At 50.6% G+C, this 25539-nt stretch overlaps 1 protein-coding gene across 3 annotated transcripts in view; it reads right to left on the bottom strand.

Moving 5' to 3' along the window:
• Window positions 1-25539, bottom strand: part of JADE2 (jade family PHD finger 2) — a 77574-nt gene that overhangs the window by 41512 nt on the left and 10523 nt on the right. For all 3 annotated transcript variants that reach the window (XM_030504418.1, XM_030504417.1, XM_030504420.1), the window contains exons 3-4: window positions 25272-25357; window positions 13995-14152 (exon numbers count right to left, since the gene is read on the bottom strand). In XM_030504418.1, the coding sequence (XP_030360278.1) occupies window positions 13995-14152; window positions 25272-25357 (244 nt within the window). The remainder of the gene's footprint in view (window positions 1-13994; window positions 14153-25271; window positions 25358-25539) is intronic.

Below are 25539 nucleotides of genomic sequence, written 5' to 3'. Positions count from 1 at the left end.
AGGAACACCACCGGCAAACAACTCCACATTCAGCTCTTCCTGACGCTGCCCCGTTAAACGGAGTTTGCTTTGGTTGAACAGGAACTGGAATTTATAGAGTGACTCTTTGCTCCTCTGCTGCTGAAGATCGAGTTAATTAAGATACAAAGATTCAAGAAGAACCCCAAGATAAGAAACTCTTGCACTAGTTTGCCACTGACATGAATTTTATGCTTTAGCATAGCACCCTTGGGAGATGGAATTCCAGAGCCAGGTCTGCACCTCCATAGGGACAGCAGTGCCTTTTGTCAGGACACTTGGCATTGCTGGGTGGCTTTGAGCTGTGACTTGAGCAGTGCTGGTATGTGCTGCCCAACAGCACCTTGGAAGTTACTGCAAAATTAGGTTTTATACAGTAAACAGCATGTATAACCTATATATAGAGACCTGCTGGAAGCCTGGTCCAGATCAACCCCTGACTCATCTGTAGCACTTAGTTAAAACACAAGACTTTTATGTCTCACAAACGATTCAGCAAATCATACAAGAGGCTGTCCCTGCTCCTATGAGCATCCCTCCCACCCCGAGGGGTGCAGGAGGCGGCCAGATGCCAGGGCTCACATGGGACACCCCAAGCCTTTGGGAAGAACAAGCAGGATGCAATGCCTGGAGATGTGCAGCCTCCCATCTACTGTATTTGCATTAGTGGTAAGAATCATGTTCCTAAAAAGCAACCCACCCCTCTCTGATCCATGCTAACACACTGCATATAAGTGTTCAGATATAAAGATCAATGACTGCAGAGACAGTTGCCTTGGGCTAGGAGAAACACTGGAAGGAAGAGATTCTATGATTTAATACAAGAGAGCAATCCTTCGGAAAAAAACATGCCCCTGATTTACAGCAATACAGAAAAACAGCCCATGCTATGCACCTATCCTCATCTACAGTAACAGCAAAGAAAACTGGAGCCCAAAAAGCTGTAAACTTTGTGCTGCCCACACACTGCAGTGGAAACACAGCTAAAAAAAGGGAACAAACCATGGAGGCCACCTTAACCAGCATCTTCTACCCATCTCCTGCTGGGCCCTGAGAGCTGGGGCTGGCAGGGATGTCATCAGGGTTTCACTTTCGCACAGGAATGAGACTCCGCCAGCTCTGGCATGTTCCATATAGATGGTGATGGTGACACACGAGCATCCCTACAGCCAAGGACCCTGTGCAGGGCATGACCAACCAACCCAACCAAACTAGGTCTGCAGGAAAAGCAAGAACATGCTCCAAAAAGCCCCAAACCACCTCTCTCCACCTAAACTAGAGCAAAGGAGTCTTAGGTAGCAAGCGATGCATTATGAAAAAACATAACAAGGCAAGATCCTGAGCTTCTGAGGCTCTTGATGTACAGGGGGTGTTAAGAGAAGAGAAAGTATTCTATATATCCCTGTGTTGGGGATGGAAAGTGTCATGAGGCCGGAGTGATCCATATCCCAACAGCGAATGTCTCGAATACACCAAACTGGGCAGGTGGCAGAGGATAAACAATGCCAAAGCAGGAAATAAAACCACCACAGGAATAAACAGCATGGCCTGAAAGTTCATTAACACAACAGCAGTACAGGACAGAATTACACAAGGATTTTCTTCATCTCAAAAAATACCTTAAAAGAATTCACAAAGAAACCTTTTGGCTGGACCCTGGTGACTTTGGTTGCCCTCCTTAAGCCAGAGTTTAAGGTGGCTTCCCATTAGCACCTTGGGGTGCTGCCACCCCAACAACCCGGGACAATGGCGATGTGTGCCCTCCCCGTGCAACGCACTACTGCGATGACCCATTTTCCAAGCAGGGATCTGATGGGACCACACATGTTCCCATGACAGCTCCCAGTCCTGGTATTTGCTGGTGATGTGCCCACATCGAGATGCTGTGACTCTCCCTCCACCATCACAGCAAAACATCACCAAGGCAAAGCCTCCACCAAGTGCCAAACCATCTGCAGAAGCTCGATTACACTGGAGGAGCATTTACTCCTTTATTTATCCAACCAGAGACACAGCATTAAAACCCATCAAACCCTGTATCAATCAAGGGCTTATTTAAACGAAGGGTTGAAAATTGGGAGCAGCCTGAAAAGCACAACAAACCTGAGGCCATTAGTCTGAAAGTGGGTCTCAAGGGCACTTGAGGAAAAGGAGTAAGTGGACCCCAACACTCTTGAGGATCACATGTATCCCTGGAGAACATTACACAGTATTAAAATATACTCGGCAAATTCCCATGGTTAATCATCTCTGTAAACTGAATGCTTCACTTGGCTGAAGGGAGAAGACAATTTTTTCTATATGCTCCCTTTTAATATACTAGATAGAAATAATTAATCCAGTTTCTCTTCTGAAAATACTTCATTTTATTACGATGAAGGCTTCAGTCAATCATCTTTTCTTTACCTACATTCCAGTCTAAATTAGTCTTGTCCAGCATCCATAAATAAATCAGCTTAGGAAAGTCAGTGGAAAGATAACTCTGCCAGCAACCTTCAGTAGACGCTGATCCTGTTCTCACCAACAGCTCCGCTTGCGGGGGAATTCTCCTGCAGCACATGACAACTTTAAAAAGGCAATTTAAAGGGATGATTTTCATCCTCTGTTTATTAGTATCTAGCAGGGCATTTGGAGCAGAGCCCCAACCTTCTTATGAACTTAAGTTAGTAGATTTTATAGATGCTATAGCTTGTCCATAAGACAGCAGTGACACGAAGGCAGAGGATGGGGTGAATGGTCACAGCAACAAACCCCTTTATTTTAACAAACAAGAGCACCAACGGATTTAAAGCCCCATTTTCAGCTGGCACTGCTGGGACCACTTTGTGCAGCAAAGTAAGAATGTGCAGTATTTCCTTATTGGCTGTTGGAGCCAAAACCCCTCAAGATTTGGCAACAGCCTTTGCAAACCCACAAAAATTCATACATACATAACAGAGCGGGCAGAGGGCTCAGCCGAGGAGCCAAAGGTGGGTCTGCGAAGAGGAACCTGCAGTAGCTGTCTGGTCTGGTGGCCCAGTCTGCCACCCCACTTTGTGCCATTCATGGGCTATCCTTGTGTCAGGGGCTGTAACAAGCACATTTCTAGCAAAAGAAGTTGATGGAGGTAACGTAACATCAACCCCTCCTGTGCACATCCATGCTGAAGCAAGCATCCCAGTGCAACCACACGGTTCATCACCACCACTGCTGATGGGTATGATGGATGGCTGGGCTGGCACCACCCTCTAATATACCCTAACCCTTCAGTAAACTGCTTGTCCCAAAAACATACGCAGGTGATAAACACTTGGTTCAGCTCCAAAGCTCTCATTTGGCTTCTTTCTGCTGTTCTGGGAGAACAAAGCAGCTGGATTTGGCCCTGGAAGGATCCCACAAGCTCTTGTAACAGGAGCACCCACACCCAAAATGCACCCCCTGACTGTGCAGACATTGATGGCCAATGCTCAGCACCGTGAAGGTCCCTTTGTGTTACCCAAGTGGCACGGGGGATGCTCAGGAAGGGGTTAACGCTGTTTGCAGCAGTGTCCTGCCCTCTGGGTACCAGCAGCCAGTGAGTGTGGCTCGGGGTGACGTAATGCCTGGCTGGCTGCTTGCAGGCTGCACACCCCATCCCTCCTGCGCTGGAGATGTGTCAGGGACCCCGGGATGCATCAGGGACCTCAGGATGCGTCAAGGACCCTGGGATGCGTCAGGGATCCCAGCGTCCTCTGCCAGGCAGGGACCAGTACAGGATAGCGCGGCTCAACGACACCCACCATCCCTTTAGCTGTTGTTTTTTCCAGCTAAACCCTGGACACTCAGCACTATCCAGTGAATATCAGAAATGATCATTATCAGCTTTTAAACCACCCCCAGCTATCGGGAGCTGCGCAGCTCCGCAGGGCACATCCCACAGTTGCTGGCACTGTGCCTGCGCCTTGGCTGGGAAACTCCTTTCGGCTCCAGGACCATTCAGGGTCTCGCTGTTTGGGACTGGAAATCTCCTTGTGACAACCCCATTTCTGTGCAGGATGGTCAGGTTGGGGTTGGATGGCCCCGGATGTGCAGCTTCAGATTTATACAGGCAGGTTCTGGAAGTTTTACTCCAAATTGCAATTTACAGGTGCAATAAGAGAAATGCTGTTTTCCCCTCTCCATCTAAAATCTCCTCCAGTAACAGCCTGTAACCGAAGTGGGTCCTTCCAGGCCCCTGGAATAATGTAACCCTCTAAGGAGAAAGTGATTCACTCTTCTTTGATGTGATAAAAAGAGGAAAACAAGTGAACAGGAGGCACTAAACAGCCATCTTGTGAAACCCAGACAGCTTTTCCAATTTCCTTTCTGAGCTGTTTATCACCATATAAAAAGCCTGATACTCAGCAGACTAGATCAAGACCAGAGCGTTGATGTCCCTGTCTTTCTCATGTTTATATTCCAGCCCAAATCTCAGCTTCAGCTCAACAATTTAAGCCTCAACTCTGATTCAGTGCCCAGAAAATCATTGTGATGTAGACCGAGAAAAGACCTGGCAAGGAAGCACCCAGGTGCAGCGCTGGGAAGTTGCCGAGCAGCATCCACCTTGCCGAGGTGGAGGAGAGGATGGGGAATGTTTCACAGCAGGCTTCATGTGCACAACTGCTGTGCAGCAGAAAGCCACGGCTGCATGGGCAGGCAGCGATGGCCAGGCAGTGGTTTGCTGGTGGGCTGCTTGGAACAACAAAACACAGATGTTTTTCTGGTTGACAGACGAAAGCAGTGTCTGGGCTGAGAGAAAAATACACACGTAATTTCCGATGCTGTGGAAGGCTCCTCTCCCTATTCCTTTCCCCCTTTTCTCTCTGTGCCATTCAGCCCTAACAGTGGCACTGTCCCTGCCCATGGCAGGGGTTGGAACTAGATGATCTTTAAGGTCCCTTCCAACTCAAACCATTCTAGGATTCTATGATCAAAAGCAGCAGGAGTGGACTCTGACCCGCTGCTGGGAGGAGGCACAGCTTGTACTGCCGTTCTGGCTCCAAAATCCAGAAAAGCACAGTGGCCACTGACCCCAGAGGATCTCAATCTCAGGCAACATCTGCTCCCCATGGGCAAGCAGGGCAGAGCCAGCACCAGCACTAGCACCCATGGGTGCTGCTCTTCTTCTCCCAGAGCACCACTACCCAGTGGCCCATCAGGAACCCATGCCACCCTCCAACCTTCTCCAATCCCAGCCAGCAGGCTGCTAGCATTCTGCTCATTTCCATTTAAGCAGTATGTATCTTGGAATTGCTGCTAGGGAAGCCAGGGACACTTGAGTGTATGTTTTCTGGATATAAAAAGACAAAAAGCGTTGCTTCTTTATGTAACCTAAGCCAAGCTACTAACGTTAAAGCATCTGGAATTAATTATCTCAGCCAGATAATGTTTCCACAATTATTCCAGTAACGCAAACAGCTCTGCTTGTGTTTGTATCCACCTACTAACGGGTACCAGAGAGAGAGGCTGCGGGTGATGGCAGCACCTGCCATGGGCTGAGCAGGGGCTGTGGCCAAGAGCCACAGCACATCAGGAGCCAGCCAAATCCCCCCGACCCTGCTGCTAATGGAGATGAGCACAGGAAGGCTCAAGATACAGACCAGGGCACCAAGATGATTGTTGCTGTGACCAGCACGGTGCCATTGCACGCGTCTCCTTACAGAAAACCAGCCCAAGGAAAGCAAAGCTTTGAGGAATTTGAAAAGGCAGCATCCAGCCGTTTCTCTAATGTGTTCTGAATCACTGCACTAATGCTGAACCCTGAGACACACGAGAACAGTTCTGACGCTGAGTCACTGGGAACAGCACACAGCCCATCCCACACCAGGAGGGACCCGTCTGCCTCTTGCACCATCCACATACCGCTCTGCAGCTACACTTGTTTTGGGGCATTTTACACATCTTCAAGTGCACTGAAAATAAAACCACCTTCTCCGCCTCGCCAAGGTCCTGGGACACGGAAAAACTCACTTTCCATCAATGCTTCACCTAAATCCAATAGGATTATCCACAGCACCAAGAACCGAGCAACTATTCCTGCTGCCAGGCTGTCCTGCTCCTCCCATCACTCTGAAGAGCACTTAGAAGTAATAGTTTCTTGTATTGCGCAATGGGGACACAAGGTGCACTAAATCACTAGCAGGTGATTTAATTACTGCAGCAGTTGCAAGCAGCAGCAATCAGATCTGCCAGGGTTTGCCCAGCTATACACTAAATCCATGGTTCTGGATGGAGAGCAGAGGTGATGGAGTGAGATATGGAGGCTCCCGAGGCTGTACCAAACCAGAGTTCCTTCTGAGAGCTGTAAACCTCGTTACAGAGCAGTGGGAAATCAAACCTGCTCATTCTATACATTTACTGCTGAAATACACTTGACTTTCTGTGTGCTTGATCCAGTATAAACCACAGGCATCCACTGGGAGGATTAGCAAACATTCAAACTAAAAGTCCAAGTGGCTCAGTACTAGGTAAGAACAGGCTGGATTAACACGTTTCCTGTAGCAAACTAATAAAGGTGAGGACCTGCTGAAAGCCCACAAGAGAACTTGTCAAGCAGATTGTAAAACAGAAATGATTACAAGTAACAGACAGAGTAAATCACACTTACTCCTTTGCAAAGCACTCACAGGCACCACGCACAGACTAACAGCCCTCTCCAGCACCAATATCACCTTTTGCACTGCCCAGGCTGAACCACTGAACTGCTGCTGACACAGAGATGATTCACCCCATCCTAAATCAGGTATCTAAAAGACCAGCCTTTCAGTACCAAAAGGGAAATCTGGAGAGGGATATTTTACAATGACATGTAGGGACAGGCCAAGGGGAATGGCTTTAACCTGCCAGAGGGGAGATTGAGATGAGCTCTGAGGCAGAAGCTCTTCCCTGTGAGGGTGCTGAGGCGCTGGCACAGGGTGCCCAGAGAAGCTGTGGCTGCCCCATCCCTGGCAGTGTTCAAGGCCAGGTTGGACACAGGGGCTTGGAGCAACCTGCTCTAGTGGAAGGTGTCCCTGCCCGTGGCAGGGGTTGGAGCTGGATGAGCTTTAAGGTCCCTTCCGACACAAACCAGGCTGGGATTCTACGACAGACCACCCTCCCAACAACCCATCCCTTCCCGCTGCTTGCAGGGACAATGGCTACCTGAGCAGATCCGAGCGGAAACCTCCCTTTCCCAGCAACAGAGCTGCAGAGGGAACTCACTGATGTTACATCACTGGGGTTTTTTGCTGGCCCGGATCAGTGCCACCGGACATCCCATCCATCACCATGGCCGAGCATCACCATGGGGGTACCCAGGAGCACAGGTAGTGTGCCGGCAGCAAGCTTTCCTCTCCTCATGCTCCTATGTCCCACGGCTTGTGATCTAAACATTTACGTATAGAGCAGTTGGGATTTTTACTTCTTTTGATCTGAGTAGAGCCTCAGATCTTGAAAGGGAAGCGCAGATGTATTTCTGAAGCATACCCAAATCCAGGCATATTTAAGGGCAGAATGGGGATAACCGACCCAAGAAATAGCCCTTTGTATAATCACCAGTGTGCCATCTGCAAGCTCCAAACTCACACATTTTTCATGATGAGCTGGAGGGAAGGAAGAAAAAAAAAATGGGATTAAAAAAAAAAAAGAGAGAAAGATCATGTTAAAAAAAAAGCAGCTCTGTTCCAAAAGATACACAAACTGCTGCAGAATCCTGCCTGCCCCTTCTGCAGCAAAGCCCAAGGGAAGCTGCTGATGAGTCAACAGCCAGCCTGCGTCGCCGACCGAGCAGAGGAAGTCCAATCCCAACACTCGAGAACAAAGTGTGCTGGTTCATAGAGTACATGCTGAGAACGAAGCCTCGGGAAGCCCTCCCAGGGCTGGAAGCAACGCTGCCGCAGGGATACAGCCTGGACACCATCCAGGGCTCCCGCCGCACACCAGGGAAGACGGAGAGGTGAAGTCCAAGCATTGCTGGGACATTCGCATCGTGCCATCCCGCTGCCGTCCAGCCTGGCCACAGCTCCTCAGTGCTACCACGCTCCCATGCAACAGATTTTGCTCCCAGCATTATCTTCTCCCTTTGATGGAATCGCTCCCTCTCTGTTCTGGATGCAGCATCCAGCTCCAATGGGATAAACCAAGGTGCCTACTCACTGGGAGCAGAAGGGACGACGGGCAGGGATATGCCCCAGGCCTATACATGTTACTGGTGCACCAGTTCCTTCTCCCCATCCCAGTACTCCAAGACTGCACCCCACAAGTGGACCCACTCCTCTTGCTCCCTTCTGCCATGATGCTGGTATTGCACAACCATGACACAAACATCCCTGACAACAACTCTGCACCCTCTCAAAGAACTGCTGGACCTCCTGGAGATGTCTGGGCACCTCTGGAGTCCACTAAAGAGCAACACAGCTCAAAGGAGATGAACAGTGGGCAGCTCCACGTTGCGATCCAGGCTCAGCATCACCACACCAGCTTGACACACAGGGCAGCAGGGAGCATCTTTACCTGTGCGTGGCCATTGGAGGAGAAGGACCAGAGGGGACCCAGGACAGGACAGTGGCACAAACACCGTGCCAACGTGGCAGACGGCATCTGCGCTGGTGCCACTGCCATCGCCGAGCTGGTACTCGCAGAGGTTGTGCCTTCCTGTTGCCACAGCACTTTCTGTTTTCTGTTAAAACAGGGCCACAGCGACGATGCAAGTATAGATCTGCAACGCCAAGAATATCTGGGAAGCCTGCCAGCAAGAAGCAGCCTTCCTGCTCGTCCTCCCGCTGTGTGCAAATTCACAGGAAACAGAATCTACAGCACATACTAATGTGGCTTAATGTGAGATCCAAGAGCCACCTCTAGATCCTGCCTGCAGCCCCATCAGCCTGGGGAAAGAGCCGCATGCCAAAAACGTTAAATCATTAAATAAAGGAGGAATTAAAGCCTGTACAGGTGCATAAAATCCCACATAGGTGCCACTGCTTTATGGAGTGATGCTCTGCTGAGCAAGCTGAATGCAGCACTATGCATGGCACTGGCATTGATACCTATGGGTATGGATGAGCCCAGGACAGGTCCCTGTACATCCACTCTGCAAAAAAGGCTTCACAGCCTCCTACAAGCACCCGTGGCAAACCAGCAAGGTCCACTTTCCTCTTGGGTGTATCAATCACGGTGTGACTTGGGGAAGACAAAGCTCATCTAAAGCTTCTCCTTCCCTTTTCCAGCAGGAGTGGTACCCACAGCCCCGATGCTCCAGAACTGTTGTGACAACTCTTCCCATTACTTTGCCATGCTTAATGCTTACACTCGAGCCATGCTGAGATGGTCCAACATCACATCCAGCACCCAGATGTGCCCCACACCAGACTGGGAGCTTGTACCTGGCTCTACCCTTGACTCATGAGGGAAATCTCTGTGCCTCAGTTTATCCAACTGTAAAATAACTCACAAGGGGGCTGTCAGGCTCATCTCTGGATCTGGAAAGCCACTGGAGATCTTTCAGCTACGGGCTCTAGCAGAGGCAGGATGTCATCATTGGGATGTAGTGGCATCATCACTGGGATGTAGTGGCATCACCACCTGCATCCCAGGGTGGGTGATGTACAGGAGATGCACAGGCAGAGGATGCCAGCTTGCTGCTCCCTGCCTCTCCAGAGGGAAACTCGCTTCGACTCCTCATTCCCCTGCTCTCATCTGACTGCAAACAGCTTTTCTCGCTACACTGGAGCCCGACAGGCTCTGGGCAATTCTCAGACCTGTTACTACACAAAATAAAACCCTTTTCAGCAGCGATGAGCCAGAAACGATTGTGGAGAGGAAGCAGCTGATCTCCTGCGCTGCCTGATCACCCTGGCATGCGGGTGGCCACCAGCAGCATCCGTGCCTCGCGGGACACGGAGCCAAGAGATGCTGCACCTCTTCCCCCACCGCTTTCCTCACAACTGCACTGCGATTTGTGCTAACCTAGAAAGGACCCTCGAGTTTAAGGTGGCTCTTGGTGGAGGCATTTCGAGATGATGCTTTCCCGGGAAAGCATTCCTTAAAATGCAGCTCTTTCCTCCTGCCTCACCCCCAGCTTATGACATTTTAGAGCTCAAGCAAAAGAAAATGCTTCAAAAAAAATCTCATTTTCAGCTTTGGAGGCACAAAACCTTGAGGCAGGGTGCGGGTAGAAGAGCTGGTTTCCAAGTGCTCAGGTGGGAGATGAAAAGAGCAGCAGTGGCTGCATGAGGCACCTTTCGGAGAGCGAGATCCATCTCCAGAGTGGGAAGAGACTCTTACACCCTCCATGGCAAAATCTGCTTGCTGCCAATCACCCAGCCCAGGAACCAGTCCCCTGGGGTCGCAGGATGATGGGCTCAGTATGATTGTGCAGGCAGTGCTTGCCGGCTCTCCAGCTCCCGGGGGGGCTCTTGTGGCTTCTCCCTGCCTGATTCCCTCTAGGAATTTAACATGGAAATGGCTGTCACGAGTGACAACATGAGGAGTGGATTGCCACGGGCATCCATCCCCTGCTTCCACAAAGGGCAGCATATTCTGTCACGCCCCCGTGTTACACCTTTGAGATGGGGGGAAGCAAAATGCTGCCCTGATAGCGAGGAAGGCGCTCCACATTTCCCAGTCTGGGATGTTTTTCAGCAGAGAAAGGAATCTGGATTGCCCATATGTGACACAGGGAGGATCCGTCGGGTTTATGTGACATATTTTGAGCAGGGAAAAAGGAAAGTTTGGAAGCAAAGGGGGGAATCTGGTGCAGAGGTGTGGGGCAGCGAAAGCAGCAGCTCGGGTGGGACCAGCAAAGGTACCTGCTCACTGCTGCTGGGATGGAGACAGGGGTAAATTAAAGCAATTAAACCAGGGAGGTAAACGGAGTTGTAAGGCCTTTTCAGGCTGCTCTCTTCAGGCAGATGAAATATAGTCATCTCTTGTGAAAGAATACTTGACATTTCTCCAAAGGAGGGCAAGCTGCAAGAAGGAGTTGTCTAACACTGGATATACAAAAGAGATTGCAGTCTTCATCTGTCCTTGGCAGTCTGAATGCTGCTCTCTTCATCCCCAACTCATATGGGTGACCCAAGTGGGAGCACACTGAGAGCAGGGATGCTATGGAAGGGAGAGCTGCTCACCCTTCTCTTCTGGTGTGCATGTGGAGAGATGCTGTCCTGATTAAAACAAATCTGGCACCGCTTATCCCCCTGGGATGTGCATCATGGCACAAAGCAGGTGCAACCATTAACGCTGCTATAAAATGAGCTCTTCATTCCACTCACATCGCAGCAGTGAAGGTGGAATATCCCAAAGAGGCTTCAGTCCGAGGACAAAGCCCTTCAGGCCATGCTCGCTGTCTTGCCAGCCAAGGGAGATGGTTCAGGCAGATGGGACATGGTGCAGGACAGGCAGATGGAGCAACAAGAGGAAAGCTCTCCAAGGAAGCATGTGGGTAAGCAGCATGATCCCACAGCAGCCCAGGAGGAGCAGCCTGGGATGAGGGGGGCACATCACAACCCAGAGGGGCTGCAGAAATCCACCTGAGCTATGGAGCCACTAACGAATATCTTTGGGAGGTCACAGAGAACAGGTCACATTTCAGAAGATCAGAAGATGACACTCAGTATCTGCCTGCAAGAATAAAACTCAGGGAAAACCACTGAAACACACAACCTACGTGAACGCAGACAGAAAGTAACAGGGGATAAGAACCATCTGACATGGGATGGGACCTCTGCGGTGGGTGGATAGAAGAGGAGCAGATGGGACCCGTCTTGGCTTAGCAAGGCTCCAACACTACCAATCAGAAGATGCTCCCGGTGTCCGTGGGCTGTGCTGACACCTCTCGCAGGGCCAGGCTTCCTCATGCAGACATGGGTGCTCTTGCTCAGTCTGCTGAGTTTAACTTCAGGGGAAGTCACAAACTCTTTGGAGAGCAAGGCTTGAACTCAAAAAGGTGTTGAGGAATGGAAGAAAAAGCTGGAAGTATTGCAAGAGGCAATTCATCAAAGATTATGGCACAGTGCCGAGCTTGAGAATAAGCCAATGAGCAAAATAACCCCAAGTATTAGTAAATTCTTCAGAGGATGACCTGATGGTGGAAGTGAAACCCAAGTTCAAGGTGAATGGGCAGCATCAGGCTGTGGTGGGGTGTCTGATGTCCCCTCCAAAGCCTGTGGGCATGTCCCTGTGGTGACATGGGTGAGACCAGGGAAAGATGGAAGATGATGACACAACTCCAGAAAACACCACCTTTGATGGAAGCTTAAAATAAATGCATCTGCTTAGTTTAGAGGAGAGAAGACAGAGAGGAGACATGCCAGCAGCCCAAAAACATGTGAAAGACACTGGGAAAGGGCTGGTGCTAGAATGGGACAGAGTGGGATGGCGATGTGGGAGGGGTGACCTGCACCAGCATCGCTTTAGGAGCATCCCTGTGTGGGAACATGCAGCACTGTGAAAGCTTCCCCAGGATCCCCAAAACCAAGGGCTTGGGGAAAAGCTGAGGATCACATCTACAGCCTGCCCTGAACCCCGGCTCAGAGGTCTGGGATGCAAAACGCACCCGATGGAGCCTGGGAAGCAGCGCCCGCAGCAGCCCGCAGGTCAGGCTGCCTTCCCATGGGCACCACCAGCCCCAGCAGCACCAAGCTATCACTTTTCAGCTGGAAATAGCACTGGCACAAGGCCTCAGCTGGGGAGCAGAGCACTGAGGAGTCCAGACTGCGGTCAGCTATCAAAGACAGCTAAAAAAAGATATTCCACACACAGGAGGTTTTTTCCCTCTCTTTTTTTTCTTTTTTTTTTTTTTTTTGGTTGGGTTTTTTTTTTTTTTGGGCTTTTTTTTTTTCTTCCCAAGGATTAAATCAACTCAACAGCCCCCTTTACAACTTCCCTTTTGATGTGTTCAGCCTCATTAAAGTTTCATTTCTCTCTCTGTTTTCCCCGGGGGAGGAAGGGGAGCGTACACAAAAGTTTACTTCAGCAGCGGGGTCGGCAGCTGCAGGAGCAGCTGCTGTTGCTGTGGGACAAGCGGAGCCTCCACCAGCTTTGCCCAAGCCCCTCGGCAAAGCTCGTCCCCCCACAGCCACCCCGCTCCCACGGGCAGCCCCAGCATCACGATGCTGTTGGCAGTGTTTCTGCACGATGCGCACCCGGGGTCACACACCATGGAGGGAACACGGGAGCTGCAAAGCTCCTGCGAACCCTGCGAGCATTGCAGTCTGACCCTGTGAGTTTTAGGGTCTGACCCTGCCAGTTTTGGGGTCCTTTCCCAACCTGCCTGCTTCCCTCCTCCACTGGCAGCACCAGCCTTTCCCCCGCGCTTCACCCATCACCCTGGGATATTCCCACACACACAGCGAATGGGTAGCAGCTCCCCCACGTCTCTTCTTTTTTAGCCCAAGCAGCTGTTTAAGTGTCTATTTTAAAGCCGAGTTCCCTATTTTAAAATAGCTAATGAGACACCGATCTAGGCCGATAGACGTCGTCACTACGAGGTCTGGGAGATGCTTCTCTATTTGCTGGGTTGCTTCTCCCAAGCCCTACACCTCACATGCCCACCACATTTCCACAAACAGCTTACATGGTGAAGAGGGAAGGTTTTAATCCAAGGCCCAGCTGTTGCACCCCTGCCATGAAACAGCAGCAGAGCCATGTGCTTCTAGACCGAGATGCATCAACCAGCCAAGGAGAAGTGGTTCTGGGTGATTTTCTGTTGGTAGGTTTTTATCCTCCCTTTGATTTTATCAGGTATTTCTAAAACTTCCCCAATGAAGAGCAAACAAGGAGCTGGTCACCTGGCACAGCAACTTGGTGGTGCCAGGCACACATGAGAGGGACTTCCAGAAAGCAAATGCCAAGGCAAGCTGTGGCAGGAAGTCTCCTGCATCCCGGTGCAAGCCCAGGATCCCATGCATCCCCTTTACATGCACTCCAATACGGTGTACATCCCACCAAGGCAGAGAGGACCCCATGGAGGGGACCAGGCAGAGGCGACCCCACTCACTTACCTGACTACAGGCTCAGGAATGGCCTCAGCACTCGCTGGCACCTGGACACCCTTCTCCCACTCCTGCCTCCAGGGATCGGCCAGGACATAGTACTCATCGGGGCTCAGCTGGAAGGAGTCAGGGATCTTCATGGCTGTTATCAGATCCGTACGGAAAACCTGCATCGGAATAAAGAAAAGGTCCAACAGGCAGAGTGAAGGGGTCTGGCAGGTGCAAGCTTGCCTGAGACACAGACTGAACATTACTATGAAACTGAAGAAACAAGAGGCTGCTTTCTCTTAGGGGATCAATGTTTTCAACATAGGCACAAGAGTATCTACTCCAAATGGCAAGGGATGTACAGCAACTGGGCTTCTCCACATCAGCCTTACCGGGGAAATGATGTTCTTGATGTGAATGAAGCTGTGGGAAATGCAGAGCCACCTCATTACCCTGAGTACCTTCATGTCCTCATCATGTCACCTCACTGTCCCCAGCACCTTCATGACCCCATCATGTCACCTCACTGCCCTGAGCAGGGACAGCCAAAAGCTGCAGGTACCCCATCAGGGCTCAACTGCTCCAGTGGTCATTGCACACCAAGGATCACAAGGCAAAATACAGCCAGATGGGGTTATGCTACAGTTGGAAAATACCCACTAAAAGGTGATCTAGGTGCCTGCTTACACAACCATAGCCAAACACTCAGATATTTCCTGACCCAACAAACCTCCCGTGACAACGAACACTGGCCCCCTCCTCTATGAAATCCTCCAGCCCCTCGGACAGTGAATGGGCTTGTTCTCCATCTCAGTTCTGGCCCTGCAGAGTCTTCTCCCAATATACTCCAATAAAAAACTCATTCCAAAAATATCCCTCACAGTAAATAAGATTTTCCTTCCAGAGGATTGCCTGACAGCAACGACTCGAGCAATCCTGCCTCTTGCAGCATAAAAATAAATTGTAAATGAAAATGGATGATTTCTTCCTCTCTACCATCTGCTATTAGCTGAGATAATAACCACCAGTGCCAGCAATCATGCCTGGACACCAGCTCGCTCTATCTACCCCCATCCCTGCTTCTTCTGCATTAACCTTCTGCGGGGCTGGGATGGATCAGGCGTTTTCTTCAGACACTGTTCAATTCTCAGACTCTATTCTCCCACTGAGTATTGCTTTGTCAGAACCACAGTAAATGATAAAATACGGCTTTACACCTTTGATACGAAGATAACATGCTTTGGAAAGAACTTGGGAAACCAAATCAGCTGAGATATAGGAAACTAGACTTTAACTAAGACCACTGAGACCAGTATTTAGGTCAGTTTATTTAATCCTCAGAGTCTCAGCTGCTAACCCAATTAGAGTTAAATATAATGCATAAACAACCTTTTCCATGTTGGGACCTTTGAATTTTACTGGTACCTTCCTCCTGATGCATCTGCTTGGAGATATTTTTGTCTACATAAACCTGATCTGAGTTGGCCAGACACAGCCTCAGCGCATCCTTCAACAAACATAATTAACAGCCTACATATTACAGTCAGAATTAGGCTCAGCTTGAGAAAGATCAGGGTCCTTTAAGTCTCTCTGTGCTACAAACGCGTGGTTCCAGACACCACAGTAACCTTTTAATACGCTGCCAGTGTGACAACTTTAAAAAAAATGATAAAATATTAAGACAGACGTTAATTAAACATGAGAAGGGATATGTGAGATATCACAGTCCTTCCAGGGCTGCGTGGCTGCAGAGCAAAACAAGCAAAGTAACCCCACTGTGGCTTGGTTCTTAAAACACAGTGTAGGAATACCCCTTGCTCTTGGCACCCCTGCACTGACCTGGGTCACAACTCAGGCAAACAGCATCTCCACTGCCCAGTTTTGGTGCCCATCTCCAATGAGGACAATGCAAACCCAAGCGAGTCTTCTCACATCTGACTGCTCTGCTTTGATGGATGAGATGCTCCCCCATTTCTGGATCACAAGTGGCTGAGGGCAGCATCGGGGACGGTGCCACCTCCCTGCTCCAGCCACCAGCACCAGGTCAGGATGATGCACCACTTCTATACTGCTCCATTTGCCAAATGGTTACAGAAAACACTGTTTTGGAGACACTCACCCTTGGGATCTCTGGGCAAATCCAGGTAGGAATGGCTTCCAAAAGTGCTGGGCACCCAATAGTTTTCAAAACTCCCCAGACTGGACCCTGCTGACATCTAAGTGCCCTGCACCTCCCTTACTGCCAACTCGATCACCTCCTGAGGACACCACCTTCAATGCCGCGGGGTGCAGGAGCATTGCATCACTCCTTCATGGCACGCAAACACACAATTCCTCCAGGAACCTGCCTGGCATGGTGCTGGCAGCCAGGCAGGGCCCTGCAGGCAGCGCAGGGCAGGCAGCAGGCATGCTCATGCTGCTGCTGCAGGCACACGACCTGGCAGCCAGCACAGGAGCAGTGATGGGGGATGTGGGCCTGCCCTTTCCAGGGTAACCAGCCCTCAGGAAGGTCCAGCCAGGTCAGTAACTTCCCTGGCATCCTCCCTCCCCGGGATGCTGGCACCCACCGCAGCAGTGTCCTTTCCAGAGCCTTACGCCAAACAAGGATCCCCACTTTCTTTTGCAAAGTCAGCACCAGGCAACAGCTTGAGAGGTGATGAGCCCCATCGCTTTGCTATAACACCAGGCGTGGGCAGCCACAGTGGATTTATGTCAATGCCTGGCCATCACCTTCCTCCTACTGATGAAGAGTATCACGGAGGAGCCTGAACCGCATCGTGCAACCAGCCTAAGGAGGAGCTGGTAGAGCTGCTGGGGAGCCTGGTTCCCCCCAGGGCTGCTGCCCACGGGCAGGAAATAAACCAGCTCCATCCGATCCTCGTGTTACAAACGAAACACATTTCGCTTTGCTTACAGCTATTACTTAGGTAACTTCTAGTGCTCTCGGCTGTTTGCTGGGGTCATGGCTTTGGTGGTCCAGGCACGCTGGAGCATCCTGCAGGCAGCTGAGCTGGTCATGCATCCCACGCTTCTCACTACCACTCTGAACCAGCAGGACCAGCCTCACCAATGCTCTGCAACATCCTCAGCAGACGCAAAACCCTCCAGCAAACTGCCAAATGTACCTCACAGCCTCTGCACTGGAAAACACAGCACACAGATCAGCCCGCGGTGTAATTTCTCCCCCCTGCACGGTGCAGATCCCAGGCTCATGTTTTCCTGCATTAAGTCTTCCCCAAACTCATCCCTTCTGGCTTTTCAGCTCACATCGGCGCAGAAGCTTAGTTTTAATTTTAAGCCAAATCAGCGCGATTGTATCTATTTCCCTGAAGATGATAAGCCACATCGCGGGCTGGATTTGCAATCTCACGACTTCATTTATTTAGTTCCTTCTTGGAAAACAGATAAGCTTGCCCATCCAAAGGCAGTGTGCGCGCCCGTGCTTTATCACAGCGACGCCTCTGTCTTTTCATGAAGAACTGGAAATGCTCAAATTATTAACTATCAAAGCAGAACACTTTAGAAACGAGCGAAACGGCACAGAAATTGTAAAGGAAAGCAGATCAGTTGTCTGGAAATCTCCCAACAGCTAATACGCTCAAATTGTAATCTAAATGTCTTTTTGTTTTGAATTGTCTGGGATTAGGGTTGGGAAAAGACTCAATTATTCTACTCAAACTCTTCTGAATTATTTATGAAAAGCAAATAAAGGATAAATTGGGCACTGATGAACCGAGGACCTGGCGGTGAAGAGGAAGTTGGGTACCAGAAAACAAGCAATTTTCCCTCAATAGAGTGTTTACTGTTTCTCCCCGGCCGCAGGAGCTGACAAATTGTCTCGGCTGCCCTGCTCCCCCCTGCAGCCCTGGCCAGGCTCTGGCCTCCCCTTCCAGCCCAGCACTGGATCCGGTTTATTGCCTATCGATCTGTGGCAACAGCGAAGGCCAAACCGAGACGTTCCCTTTATTACCTCTGCTTGCTCAGGAACCTCAGGCAGGATTCAGTGATGCTCAGAGATGCATCACGCCGATGCCCAGGGGCCAGCCTCGCCCTTTGCTAGCATCAGCTCTAAAGATGGGGAAAAAGAAGTGAAATTGCAATATCCCGATATGCCTTCATACTGCTCCCTGGACCAAAGAACTACCGGGCAGCCGCGGACCTGAGCTCACCCCTCCTCTCCCAGCACCACCACTGCCACCACAGCCTGGTCCTGCAAACCCAACTGCTCTGGGTCAGCTTCATTTCTAGGGTCTGCGAGCCTTCAAGCCTTGGCACTCACATCTCACCAGCCAGGCAAGCCTGTATTATGGATCTCTATCTCCCCATCCTTTCATCCCACCAGTTTGCGGTGCTGGAGTGACTGCCCCTCCAGAACAGCCAGTCCCAGAGGTCCAGGAATGTGAAAAGTCACTGGGACACCAAAGCCATCACATTCCACAATGATACATCAGTATTTCCTGTTACTTCTGTAATTTGCTGTTGTGAAGCAAAAGCTTTATCGATTTTACCCCAAATAAAAAAAAAATCCCTCCAAGCTAATTAAATGTAACACATCTCCCAGTTTTCACATCCTAATGCTTTACTTGGATCCAGCCTGGTGTGGGAAGGATGCTCCTGTGGTTATGGCAAAGATCTGCAAGGCAGGGGTTGGATTTAGCCCCTCCCTGAGCCACACACCCCTCACTCAGCCGCTCCACCTCACTGAGGACCTGCAGCTTCACCCACCAGGCACAGCCGTTCCCTGCATCCCGAGATGTCTGTGGGGCACCTCCATGAGCTCTTGATGGACCAACATCTATTTGTCCTGTGCATGGACAATCTCAGAGAGAAACACCTACCCCTGGGAGGAGATGCCATGGCACACAGTGTCTCACTACGATGGGAAGGGCAATGGACACACCACGAGCCATCACAAACGATACGCTCCCATCCCTCCCTTAGCAAAGGACTCCCAGGCTGTGCAGCTTTGCAGCACCATTCCTCCCGCTGTGTCTCTCCTCACAGCCAAGCAGCCCCTCTCTGTACTTCTCCACCACCTTTCTGTGCAATCCTCATATTGATTTCCAGGTTCTCTGACTCACTCACAATCCCTTCTAATAGAGTGGCCCGTCAATCTCACCACCATTCAGCTCTCACTTTATGTGCTCTGTCAAGATCTCAGCTTTTCAAGTGGCTGCACCATCGGTCTGAGCCTGCCAGTTATTCCCTTAACTCCAAATACCAACCCGAAAACACCAAATTGAGATCCTGTAGCAAAGACTTTCCACTCATACGAAACCAGCGCCTGGGCTGGAGCCAAAGAGCCGTATCTGTTTTGGGCTTTAACTCGAAACGAGAAGAAACACTCATCTAGCACTGGTTTTAATTAGCTTTGGAAGCAGCAGCCAGCCCAGGGACCGCCGTGCAGGATCCAGCACGGATGAGCGCACCCAGTGGGGCGGCACGACCTCGGCAGCACCCAACACGGGTGCTCAGCCGGGGCCGCCGGCTCCAGGCGCCTGCTGCACACCAGCCCCGGTGAAAACTGGCTCCGAAGGCAGCAGGAGGCTCAGCCAGACACAGATGGGCTCCAGCAGGGCAGGTCCCCCTGCACAGGGCTTGCTGAGCCGGCAGCAATTGCGTTACACGTTTCCCCCTGCACTCAGCTGACCTTGGAGCTTTCAGACCTTCCTCTTGGGGCAGAAGGATGAGCTCCAACCCTTCTCCCATTCCCAGCACGGGATGCAATTCTTTTAATATGCAATAACATCTATATCCCTGAGAGTTTTAGGATAAAACACACTTTTCCAAAGCACTCCACTCTGCAAAGCACTGGTTTCAAATGTAAGAGAAATGAAGCCCATCGTTCAAAATCAAGTGCATGGTGGAAAGCACAGTGTGCTCATGAGGAAGAGGAGGAACAGGAGAGGTGTTGACCACAGCCTGCAACCCAAATCTCACATTTGAATCTATTCCCTCCTATAACCCAACAAATCAGCAATCCTCACCCAATGCCCTCGCATCTGCAGTGCCACATGGGATCTCACATGGACCACCTCTCTGTAGCAAGACTGGCAGCAGCACGTCACCACATAAAGGATGCAGGAGTGCTTTCTGACACCAAGATAACAGGTTTTCCTTAGGTTTTGGTTCTACATTCTTCTCCCAAGGCAGCTGAGCCCTGTGTACCCCACAACCAAAATCCCCTTCCTCCATCCACAGAAGGACCAGGGGTGCCTCCGGCTGCCTCATCTGCAGGGCTCCCTCTTCGTTTCCAGCCACTGCTATTAGCCCTTCACTCTCTCAAGCATAAAATTGTTTGCTGTAGCTCATGAGTCACAAGGATTTTTAGAGAAAGAGAAAACAACGGGAACAATGGGAGCCCTGGGAATAGTTTTTGGTTGTACAAACTATCTTCCTATCAGCTTGAGCCGGCACCTCTGCGGGTGCAGCCCTCAGCTGGCCAGCCCTGCTCCCCTCCAGCCCTATTTCCCTGCCATCCTATTACATTTTTCCAGCCCTTTCCAAGATGAGATGAGCAGTGATATTCAGCAGCAAGGCTCTGAAGCACAGCAATGCCTGGTGTGTGTAAGCAGTGATACTATCTGCCTGTGGGGGAAAAAATACTTACTCTCATGTTCATTTGGGAGCCAGCCTGCTATCTCTTCATCTAGTCTTGTTTCCTCTCGAAATGCTGAATGTTAAAGATTCAATGAACAACAGAATTTAAAATAGGAACAAGAGGCATTTTTGTCTGGCCCTTCTCAGCATTCAGAAGACAATGGTATTAATCTGTTATTCCCATGTCAGCTCGGGAAAAGTGACAAAGCCACTGCAGTCAAATCTTTCAACAGAGACAGATTTACGCCTCATCCAGCCCAGTAAAAGCACGTCCAGTCTTGCTTGGCCATACTCATAAAATCCCTTCTTCAAGCATGGAAAGCCCAGGGACTAAATTCACATTGCACTGGGCCATTATACACCTATTGCAGGGGGAAAAACAAGATCTAATGCACTAAGAGTTACCTTTTAGAAGATTTTAGAAGGAAAACAAGGAGGATATTTGTTAAAAGGGTTAAATCCTTGTAAAGAGATACAAAAAGGCATCTTTCAAAACACGGAAGTAGTATCTAAACAAGGCAAGCAGAAAATAATGTAAATTGTATAAATCTGTGGTTTCCCCTTCATCTTGAACCCTGCCTGCAGCTGTGGTCCCCTCACTTCCACAAGGTCTGGAGCAAAGGAGAAGGGTGATGCGGATGTCCGGTGAGAGGAGCAGCACCCATTGAGGAGAGCTGAGACCATGCAGGGCTCTGCAGCTCAGAACAGGGATGGCTGCAGGGCTGTCAGGCAGGTGGTTTGCACAAAAAGCAGGGTTCTTTTCCTCCCCACTATATATTCTATCAGTGCAACTCACTGCAGGGTAGTGGTTTGCATCCCAAGTAGTTGAGGAGCTCAGGACTGACACCCCGGCTAAGGCACTCATTCAGAGGCAGCATGTGAGGGAGTCCCTGGGCTGCTGATGGCTGGGAGCTGGCAGATAGAACCGGCAGCTATCACTACACACTGCCCTTGTTCTTATATTCTCTCCTTAGACACTGACAACTGTTCCCTGTCAGGAACAGGAGAGAGGGCTTGATGACTGCAGCCTAACCAGCGAGGCTTGTGCTCATATCCCCAGCAGCCCTATAGCCGGGGGCAGGATCACACTAATGCGCCACTAGAAGAAGCAGAAATCCACACTTCAGGCACGTCTTATTCCCTGCTGCAGATTCAGCATCCAAGACAGGGAGGACCTGAGTGAGCATCCCCCTCCCTCCAGATCCTGGGGCAAGGAGCACAACCAGCATCTTCTCACTGGGCTCCTTGGCCAGCAGCACCCAGGGATGGGTACCAACCACCATACTCCATTTGAGGCCAGGTTCCGAGACAAACAAGCTCTAATGGGATTAATTAAAATGACCAGATTGGTAGACTACTAACAATGCAGATGCAAGAAGCTGCTGGCAACTGCCCACATCCATCCTCTGCCTACAGGCAGGGCAGCAGAGCCGTGCCCATGCCTGGGGCACCATTGGCATTGCATTGGAGCTCAGCCCTGAGGTTTCTGCTGCCCAGGCTTGGGGCAGGAGAGGATAAGTGCCACCTCTGCAAGGGAGGCAGCCGGGACAGAGGCCTGGTGCCTGGGACGCATCAGGAAAGAGCCTGGGCAGAGCCCCGTGACAGGCACAGATAAATATAATCGCCCTCCCTGGCAATGGCCCCCTTGGCGGATGTTTACAAACAGCTCAGTACTTTTCCATGTTAAGAAGCTTGTTTTTCCAGATGCCTTGTATCGGGTGGTTTTTAATGTGTATAGTTAATCCCTTCTCACAGAGTCTTTCATAATAAACATCACCCCCTGACCTGGCTAATAACTATGTAACACTAATGCTTTTGAGTTGTTTTATCTCCTGCTCGGGTTGGCAGGGGGAATGCAGCCAGCAGCTTGCAGAGGAACAGGGACACGACTTTGAGAGCGACAGGCGAGCTTCGAAGCTACACACACACACAAACTCCTGCTCCTCCAGCCCATCTTCCAGCATCATCACCCCTCGGGATGTCCCGAGACCCTCCGTGCCTGGACAGCAGCTCAGCTCTTGATAAAGCTGCAATTCATGTGTAAACCTGCAGTTTGAGTTATGGTTTGAAAGGCTTGTCCAGCCGAAAACGTCTGGGGCAGAGTGCCCCAGGAGGGGTTCAACATCTAATACATTATCACGCTCTCCCTGTTACCCTCCTGTGGCTTCCATCCTCAGTGGAGAGCAAAGAGAAAGGTAGTTCGCTATTTCATGTGAAGCAGTTTGACAGTGGTGGGGTTTATGCTTTACACTTCTCAGTACGTGCTCCAGCAGGACACAATGCCCATCCCAGACTGTGCCTGAAATGCTTCAGGGCTTCTGCGAGCAATCCCCTGGGAGATGCCAAACCCTGCGGGTTTCACAGGCGACAGACAGTGGATCCCGCACTTGGACCAGGCAGGTTCATGGGTGCTCATGGCGAGAAATGTTGGGTGACTCCAGAAAAACTGTGGAAGATGCTGTCATAAAAGAAATCCATAAACCAGCTCTCCCTGGGGTGACCTCCAAACCATTACCATGTGTTGCTACTGGTCTTAGACCTGCCGTGCAGGGCAATCCCACTTCCAACCCTATGGACGTGCTCTCCTGACCTCTGGGTTTCACCTGGAGCTGAATTCAGGCAGAGCCGGATGCCAGCGGCCACAGGGGAGATGCAGAGTAAGGGGAGGCCAGCTGAGACCTGTACTGCTCCCATCTGCTCAGGTTCCCACCACACTCTCGTAAAAGATGGTTTCTCAGCTTGAGCATCCTGGCGAAACTCCAGCTTGAGTAATTACTCACGGCCTCCCCAAATTCCCCTGGAGTCTCAGTTCAGATACGCCACCGAGGTTCACTTTCTGTCCCAACTGTTGCTAAGCTGGGCACTGTTAAGCTTTTGCTTCACTTTATTTGTTCCAGAGCTACATTTCACTGAGAACTATCCTCGGGGTATAACAGAGCATGAAGCAGAGAGATAAGCCTGTCCTCTGCAGGCTCCCCATCTGATGTCTCGCCGGGTGCTGCGGACTAAGATCTACTTTTCACTCCAGCTGTTGTAGAGGAGCAAAACTTGGATCTGGGTCTGACCATCTCTCATCAAGTGCAGAAGCATTTTCACTTGGGAGTCTTGGGACTTCTATCCAGTAACTTCATTAGCAGACAGGTAAACTGTGGGTGTCACGAGTCACATCCCCTCTCACATGTAACCAGGTCTAATGCCGAGCATCTCTGCAGGACCCCTGAGGACACCTACATGTCTGATGCCTGTACAGAGGCATCAGGCACAGAGAGGGGGCAACAGTGTCCCAGGAGGAGCTGCCCTAAATGCTTCTCTTTTTCAATGGGGATTCAGCTCACAGATTACACCCCTCACCCATTTCAAGAGACACATCTATAACCAAAAAATGGCATTACCAGCCCTAATGCACAACTTTCCGACAGCCTTGTAAGCAGCCAGTGACATCTGCACCCTGGTTCTTTGTTCTCTGGAGCGTTTCCAACTACCTCAGCTGGTAATAACAGCTTTTCAGCTCCTCTCTTTATCCAAAGCACAAACAACTTGGACTTTTAAAGTCTCTGTCCACCGCCAACACGTTAGATGTACCAATGAAAATGTGTCAGAATGGCAAGAGCCAAGTGCAGCTGTGATTCATGCAGTGACCACAGGAAAACCTCAAAATCTCTACTCAGCATGATGCAAAGGGAGGATGTTAGAGAGGTTTGTGCTTAGCCACAGCCTCAGGAGAGGCGTTACGTGGGGGCCTGGGATGGAGTTTACAGCCTGTGAGCAGGCATGAGCCATGCCAGCCTCACCTGCTTCTAAACATAGCTCTGTTTGACTCCAGACCCCGGTCCAGAGGGAAGGGAATGCGAGAACAATGTCCCTCTGGCTTTGCTCACACTGCTCTTGAAAGGAAGGTGACCACCACTAAACATTGCAGTTGCTACAACAGCAGCTCATGCCTGGTATAGTTTCCATGTCTAGTGGAAATGTATCCGAGGCACGCAAGGGAAAACAGGGCACAGCATCACCCCTTCCAGCATGGTCCTTGGGAAACATAGTTCCTCTGACCTGGTTGCAGGCCCTGCACTGCAGAGCTGGAAAGGGCAACCAGGGCAATGCCCCAGGGTGGGCAGCACTGCCCTGTGCCGGCCAGGAGTGAGGGAAAACCCTGCAGCAAGGTCAGGCACCAATGGCTTCAGCTCAATGCCCTTGAGCCCCGTGATAAGAGGAAACCAACACAACATGATCTGCAACTCAGCTGTGCCGTGTCTCATTTCACAGCTCTGTACCTCCCACTTATTCATGGGAGGAGCGCTGTGCCACTGAGCCACCCTTCCTGGCATCAGTGCTATGACCTGAGCTATTAATGAAAGGGCATCCAGGAGGGCACCAAACTAAGGAACCTCAGCATGTAGCTACACCAGCAGCGCAGGACCTCCCAATTCCACCAAGCTCAAGCTCTCCCCACTTGCATCAACAGGGATGGAGTGGGCACAAGAACCCCTCACGTTCCATCAGAGATGCCTGCAGGATACCTCTGCCTGCTCCCTCCCAGCAGAGCCAAGCACAAGGCTGAGGCCAAAGCACTGCTGGCTCTGGAGGATGTCCTGTCCTGGTACCCACCACCCACAGCCAGCTGTGGGCACAGCGGTTGCCACCACATCTGGGCAAGCACAGCCCTGGGGAAGAACTCTCCTTTGGCAAAAGCCCACGTACCTCAGAGGGCTTCTTCTCCTTCTGCCGTGACCAGGGGGATTTGGTATTTGGAATTTTGGAGCATCTGGAGGCGGACGTCGTGTGACCTGCAACAAGGAAACAGAGACAGGTTACCTGGAAAATAGATCCATTTTATTCCGTATCTTTGTCCCCAGCCCCACTGCCACCACTACAGCCTCAACCAAGGCTTTGGGTCAACACTAAGAGGCAATAATACCTTCACATGGCGTTATTTTTGTGTACATCCCAGGGTACTTCACCAAAAGAG

Source organism: Strigops habroptila, chromosome 12 (genome assembly GCF_004027225.2).
Source record: "Strigops habroptila isolate Jane chromosome 12, bStrHab1.2.pri, whole genome shotgun sequence".
NCBI classification, from domain to species: Eukaryota; Metazoa; Chordata; class Aves; order Psittaciformes; family Psittacidae; genus Strigops; species Strigops habroptila.
This window is presented reverse-complemented; position numbering and strand designations above follow the sequence as displayed.